The sequence below is a fragment of the Austrofundulus limnaeus genome, unplaced genomic scaffold (assembly GCF_001266775.1).
Source record: "Austrofundulus limnaeus strain Quisiro unplaced genomic scaffold, Austrofundulus_limnaeus-1.0 Scaffold19, whole genome shotgun sequence".
In the NCBI taxonomy this organism is placed as follows: Eukaryota; Metazoa; Chordata; class Actinopteri; order Cyprinodontiformes; family Rivulidae; genus Austrofundulus; species Austrofundulus limnaeus.
Genome location: NW_013952421.1, coordinates 1,749,889 through 1,756,905, shown reverse-complemented (window position 1 = coordinate 1,756,905; position 7,017 = coordinate 1,749,889). Strand labels below are relative to the sequence as shown.

The window sequence follows — 7,017 nt, the reverse complement described above, 5'->3', positions numbered from 1 at the left end:
ACACACACACACACACACACACACACACACACACACACACACACACACACACACACACACACACACACACAGAACCTAACAATGTGACCCATTAATCTCCCCAGCAGACGACTGGAGACGCTGCTCTGACATCCCTTTGGCTGGGTGCTCCCTCCAGAAAGGCTCAGGCTTTTCTTCTCCAAACCTGGAAACTAATCAAACCTAGAGCTGCTCCTGGCCTAGAAGGTTAACAAAAGCTCCTGTCAGGTCCTCCTTGTGTCTTTTTTTTTTTTGCCACATGAGCCACACAGAGCCTCCTTGGCTTGGCACCGATGTGGGAATCCGGAGAAGGAGGAGGATCAGCGAAACCCCTCTTTCTGCAAAAGATCATCTTGTCCGGCTTCCCGTAGGCTGATGAGACGGTTGGGATTTAATCCCAGGTAGACACCCAGAGCTCTGGGGGTTTGCCGAGCTCTCTCACCACTGCTCTATTCAAAGATTAAGACCAGCTAAACGCACGTGATGATGGATGTGTTCAGCCTGACGCCGAGATGAGACTGAACGACTAAGATGAGAGCCGGAGCTGGGCTGGTCCACACGTGGAGCCGGTGAGAGGCCAGTACATGACACGGAGATAGTCCTTTAACACGCACTGACCTAAATGACGTGAAGGTTCTTCTGTAAACGGACTATAGATGATGCTCGGTCCACAATAAGACCGCCAGGAGGTTGAGGAGGAAAACTAGAAGTAAATCTGTGCCTCGGCGTGCCGCGCCGCTCAGAGCGTTTTTCTCAAACAGGTGGTATCTTTTGCTGTTTGAGTGGAGCATTTTTACATCCTCGAAGGCGTAATACGCCGCCATGGTGAAGTTTATGTCTCCGGAGGAGAGGAGGTCGAACACGCAGGACTGGAAGTACAGATCCTCCACCGGCAGCCGCTCCTTGCACTTGGCCTTTGCCGACTGGTAGGTGAAGCCGTGCGGCGCAGCGCGGCGGCCCGCGCCGTGCGCCTCGCCCGCCGCTCGGGTTCTGAAGCTCCTGAAGTCGATGCGCTGGTTGGCGGGACAGCCGTGGAGGCACAAGTACAAGTCCTGGTTGTCGTCCTCCTCCACCGAGTTCACCACCTCCTCCGGCATCCGCACGGCGAAGGTCAGGTAGCGGCCGACCTGCCGCACCACGATGGTGGTCCCGATGTACCTGGCCTGGATCTCCACGTGCTGCCCGGGGACCCTCTCCACCACCCGCAGGGTGTTGCCCCCGTTGGGGTCGCCGCCGTTCTTGGAGCCGTCGGCGAACGCGGCGGGCAGCTCGTCGGTCTCGGCGTGGTACGTCTTCTGCTCCACGCACTTCTGGAAACTCCTGAAGATGATGGTCAGCTGCGGGCGGAGAGACGGACACGAACATCAGGGTCGACCAACAAACAGGAAACACTCAGAATTCAAAATGGACGCGCTCATATGGTCGCACCGAGGACAAGCTTGTGCTAATTTTTTTGCCGCACCCCCCTGCTCAAGTGTCACGTTACGGGGCCGGCTCAACGCGGGGGGAGGCCGAGGTGAACGCCCTCCATGAAAACACGAGTTGTGTAAAAATCCGGCCTCAGTCTGCAGACACAAAGACGATCTATTCATAGCTGAAAAACCTGCCTGTGAACCCCCAGAACTGTGCTCCGGTGGGGGGGCAGCAGACTCTGCAGCTAATGAAGAGGGGCTGGACAGGACTCTCCAGGCTCGGTTTCATGGGACACCAACGAGCCATTGTCAGAGGACAGACACACTCTGACGTCTGCTTGCTTGTGGGTTCGCAGAACGCTCTATTAACCTGACAACTCATGTGTTACACCTTTACCCGTCTTCAGCTTCTGTTCTTAAAGGTTTCATTTGCTGCCATCACATCCTGTTTGCACAGGTGCCACTTACTGCTGCTCTGTTTTTTTCTCTTTTGTTCCGAGTTTTGTGCTCTAACAAATAAAAAAAAAGCTCTCATTTGCCTCCAAGAATAGCAACATAAAAATGTAATTACTTTAAAAGCTAAACAACACACAAAAGCCTAATAAGTGTCATTACCAAAACCCTCATTACAGAAAATTACAGTCTCTACAAATGTGATTAAGTTCTTTTATACCTCCRTCTAAGTACTTCACATTCGCTGCTGAAGCGCTGCCAAATCTGGGTCGACTCACTAAAAGAAAAAAAAAAGACGTCCAAACTGTAATCACGTTGTGTCCTGCTGAAGACAGAAACCTTTCAGGAACGGAGGGGAGCGCAAACGCCTGGCTGACGGGAGTCCCGTTAACGTTTGACGCTGCTCTGTTCCGACGCGTCGTTTAGAAAAGCTTATCCAGATCGTGGTGACGGTGCCGACTCGGGACGTCTCCGTCTGTTATTACCGTAAATTATCACAGAACCCATTCGAACGCTAACCAGAGTCCAACCGCATGAAAGACGAGACTCGCAAACCGCTTCGTGCTCAGACGACTTTTTGGGAACTTGAACACAATGTCACCAGGAAAAAAAAAACAAAAAACAGCAACTAAACATAAGCCACAAATCAGTTCCAGAGCTTTTAATCGTGTTTGCGGTTCAGCAGAAGTCCAAATCCACAGATACAGGACAATGATAAAAAAATAGAGTCGAATTTTATTAACTGACTCAACTAATAACCACCTAGCAGGCAGTTATAACAAATTGTTTAGGTGGTTAAATCAGAAAACCTCTAAGAAAATCTCAGTTTTACCTTTTCAAATGACAGAATATGCTGGATTTTTGGGAATCCATGAAACCAGTTGGATCATTTTCTGCTTCAGGATTGCAGGTTAGGCCTGCCGCAATTAAGATATTTCTCACAGTTGATCAATTGTTGAACGAGAGAGGTTTATAATTTGATTTTCTATTAGGGCTGCCACAAACGATTATTTTTACAATCGATTAATCACCGATTATTTTTTTTAGATTAGTCGACTAATCGGATCATACGTTAATTGAATATAAAACATACAGCTTATCGCGCCAGAATGCAGCTGCTATTATATAACCATGGTTAGATTTTAGCTATATGCTAGCTAAAAATAATTGCTGTGGAAGACAAGTTCTGCTCTGCAGATATTACACAGGTTTCTCTTTCATTTTCTTAAAATGATCCCACACTTTTGAGCTCCGTTGCCAGGTAGCCATGATACCAGAGCCTGTCTGTATAATGTCTTGTGACGTCCACGGCCTACCCCAGTTACCACTACTGTGCATGTGTGTCAAGGACAGAAAGGTAGATGTGGCAGTGGAAAGTGTCAAAGCAGTTTGGAGAGAAAAACAAAGTAAAGAAAAAAAAAAGATTAACGATTAATCGATTATTAAATTAGTCATTGATTATTTTAATAATCGATTAGTCGTCGATTAATTGATTAATTGATTAATCGTTGCAGCCCTATTTTCTATGTTTATTTTAAGGCCATTACCAAAGTGCAAAGCCTGCGGTTTGTTGCTTCACTTGACCCTTGGAAGGAACAGCAACCATTAATTTGCAACAAATCAAGCTAAACAAATGTCCAGAAACTGGATCGGTGTACTTTGTTTGCATCAGGCTTAAACTTAAACCAATATTTACGTCATCCAAGTGTTTTCATCTGAGTCAGGAGTGTCTGCATCCCTGCTGTGTTACAGGAGTGATTAATGTTGAAGCGTGCAAGCAGATTGATAACGAGCAGAAATGAGCTCACCTTGCTTGTGGCCGTGGCCAATGAGCCAGGCAGCACGGGGGAGTTGGTCACCTGCACCGACAGGAACTTGTTGTGGATGAGGGGCCAGGCTCCCTCCACCTTGCACGTCTGGAAGTCGTCGCCGAACGTCCGCAGGTGCGGGTCGCCGAAGAAGCCGCAGTGCGTGTAGTTGGGCGGCGCCGCGTCGCGCGGCAGGCTGCGCTCGTAGTGGCACACCTCGGGCCCGTCSGAGCGCTCCTGGCTGTCGGGCAGGACCGGCGGCGGCGGCAGCTGAGGCGGCTGCGGCGTCCGGGCGCGAGGCGGCGACGTGGGCCCGTCCCTGGAGCAGTTGTTCTGCTTCATCAGGTCCTCGATGCCATGCTTGGTGGCGTGGTAGGACAGGTCGCCCCGGCAGGAGCGCGTCGTCCGCGCCACGCAGCCGTAGTAGACCCGCAGCGCCACGCACGTGTCCTTCTCCGGGCCAGAGTTCGCCGAGGACGTCAGGTACTCAGTGTTGCACTTCTGGATCTTGCACTGCAGACTCACTGTGAGGACAAATTGGAGAGGAAACTAAATTAAAAACGTAACAGTGGCGTCCAGATGAATTCTTATGGCTTCGATTGTTTTGTTTCTCATAAAGACTTTACTGGAAACAACAAAATAAATGACTTTGCACAACAACTGTAACAAAAGCGAAGCATGTTTGACATCCTTTGTGGTATCTAAGTGACCATTATTTAAAAAAAAATACTAATGGTTCAGTAAAAAGGAAAAAGAAAAGAACACAGAGTTCCCTCTCACACCTACAGGCTTTTACTTTTAGATTAAAACACCACTCTGGATTTTAATCTCCACCGATAACCAACACTTCACACATCCATCCAACTAAACCTTTTTACATAAATCCTCTTCAAACGTGTCTCACTGCGACGTCCTGTTTGACTAATAAAGAAGGTAGGGAGTCACATCAAYGCTATGAAGTCACACTTTAAACAGTATTTGTCTAAAAAAGAAAAAAAACTCAACCCTAACGTCACTCGGCACCTACAGACCATCTGACAGGTGGGAATAAACTCATCTTCATCTCATATCAGCTCCTTATCTCTTAGTTGTTTGGCAGATTTAAGAGAGAAACTGATAAGGATTAGGCAAACAAGTTAAGTGAGCTGCGCTAAATCTGATTACTAAATAAGTAACTGCAGTCGGCCTGGATTGATAGAGAGGTTGTGTACACATCACCACAGATAACAGTTTGATTAGACTAAAACAAGGTAAAAAATAAATAATCTGTCKCTGGCGTAAATGTTGAAATATTTTTGGACTTTTTTTTGTCTTTTTCTGATCTGTAAATTTACTGTATTTGTTCACATTGTGAAGTTAAAGTAAAACTACAGTGTGTTGCTCGAAACAGGAAAACAGAAACGTATCCTGAAGGTGTGGTGAAAGAATAAAAAGTGAACACAACTGTGACTACGTCCGTCTTTTACACACAAAACCATGAAAATCAAYGCTCTGCTCATCTGAAATATTCGCTAAAAATTGGAATTCAATACAAAAAGGTATAAAGTACAAAAACATTGGCTTCGTTTCCTGGTTTTTCTTCTTCTATACTTACCTGGAAAATATTAAAACCAAATTGTTTACCAGACTGCGTTGGATCACTGTTGTGAGTTGATTTACATTTCAAGTGTTAAAATAGGCTTTAATTTGTTTATGAACGTAACTTTCACCTCCAAACGTACAGGTAAATACTAGTAAAATTAGTTATTTGAGTTTAGTTTAGTTGAAATGGGAATATAGTTTTAAAAATTGCACTTTACCAAACAAAGTGCAGCACAACACAACACGTTTCAAGACACACAAAATGAATCTCTGACACTAAAATGTTCTGATTTTATCAGCTTTAATACAACTTGTTAAAAGTAAAAGTTTCAAAGCAATCAGACCCAGTTTATGTTAATAACTACAGGCTTTTTCAGCTATAAATGACAACTTATTTATTTTTTTAAAGTCCCTTTTTACATAAAAATGTTCCTGAATCCTGACCCATCCCCCAAAACTAAACCAAGTTAAAGAGCTTTACTTCTTATCAAATAATCACAAAAACAAATAAAAACCAACCAACATTTGCAACAAAATCAACTAAAAACAGTCAAATAAAACTAGAATATCCCTTAAATCCTCTTATTGCACGTAAATAACTCACTTAATCAGATATATACCTGGATACACACCATTACATCGTTGTAAATATAAAAAAATAAAGAAAACTAGGTTGAGTTGAGTGTTTTAGTTGAGTTTTTTAGTTAAAATATGTGGCAGAGTGGGGGAACCTGGCTACTCTGGTGTCAGCCGTTTTTTAGCAGAAAGTAAGTTAGCTAGCGCTGCTTTAATGGTTAAAAAAACTTAATTTTTTTTTAGGTTGAAACATTAGTTGTGTGTCTTTGTGAGGTAATAACAGAGTTGTTAGTGTAACACTTGTTTTAAGTGACTTACCGGAGGGTAACAGTGAGAAAAGCACAGCGAGGACTCTGCACACTTCAAGCACCGAGGGTCTCCCTCTTTCCCCCATAACCATCCATCCAGCTCGGGGTCGCGCTTCACTCCTCTCCCTGCTCAGGCAGCATTAAAACAAAAACAAAACAACAACAAAAAGGAGGGGGGGGAAGTTAACAAGAGCCCTCAGCGTCGACAAAACAAGAAAACAGTCCGCTCATCTCCGCCTGGTTACAAGCTGATTTGTGACCCTTCGGTAGGCAGAGCAGAGCAGAGCAGAGCAGAGCAGAGCAGCGCGGCGGACGGACACTGAGCTCCGTTCCTCCCGGGGAGTGTTGGAGGAGGTGCGGCGGACACGCTCCACCAATCACCGCTGCCTGCTTGGCCCCCTTGGCCCCTCCCCCCTTTCCCCCCACATCTCATGTTACAACTCAATGTGCGGACTTGTTCGACTTTTAACGACCTACAAAGTGGCAGTCCTATGTGCAAAGAAAGCTTTGTTTTGATGCTCTGAGCTCAATAACGCGGATGTGGACAAGTAAACAAACCGTAAACCAAAAGGTAAACAATTCAGTTTTCACTGATTAGATATATGGCAACATTAAATGTAAAGCATTATTTTGGGATAGTTTTTATTATTGACCTAATTACAGTTATTGACGTGCACGCTCAAAGTCAGTATTTTGGGATGCATTGTGGTCTATTTTTCTTTAAAGAAGGGCAAGGGCAGCCTGGGCCTAAAGGCTATTATATATATACACTCACTGGCCACTTTATTAGGTACACCTGTCCAACTGCTCGTTAACACTTAATTTCTAATCAGCCAATCACATGGCGGCAACTCAGTGCAT

At 45.3% G+C, this 7,017-nt stretch overlaps 1 protein-coding gene across 1 annotated transcript in view; it reads right to left on the bottom strand.

The window, feature by feature from the left end:
- Positions 1 to 260: 260 nt before the first annotated feature.
- The window catches only part of rgma (repulsive guidance molecule BMP co-receptor a), a 13,176-nt gene continuing 6,419 nt past the window's right edge, over positions 261 to 7,017 (bottom strand). The window contains exons 2-4 of the mRNA XM_014003537.1: positions 6,167 to 6,282; positions 3,692 to 4,215; positions 261 to 1,355 (exon numbers count right to left, since the gene is read on the bottom strand). Coding sequence (XP_013858991.1) covers positions 669 to 1,355; positions 3,692 to 4,215; positions 6,167 to 6,282 — 1,327 coding nt within the window. The 3' untranslated portion in view covers positions 261 to 668. The remainder of the gene's footprint in view (positions 1,356 to 3,691; positions 4,216 to 6,166; positions 6,283 to 7,017) is intronic.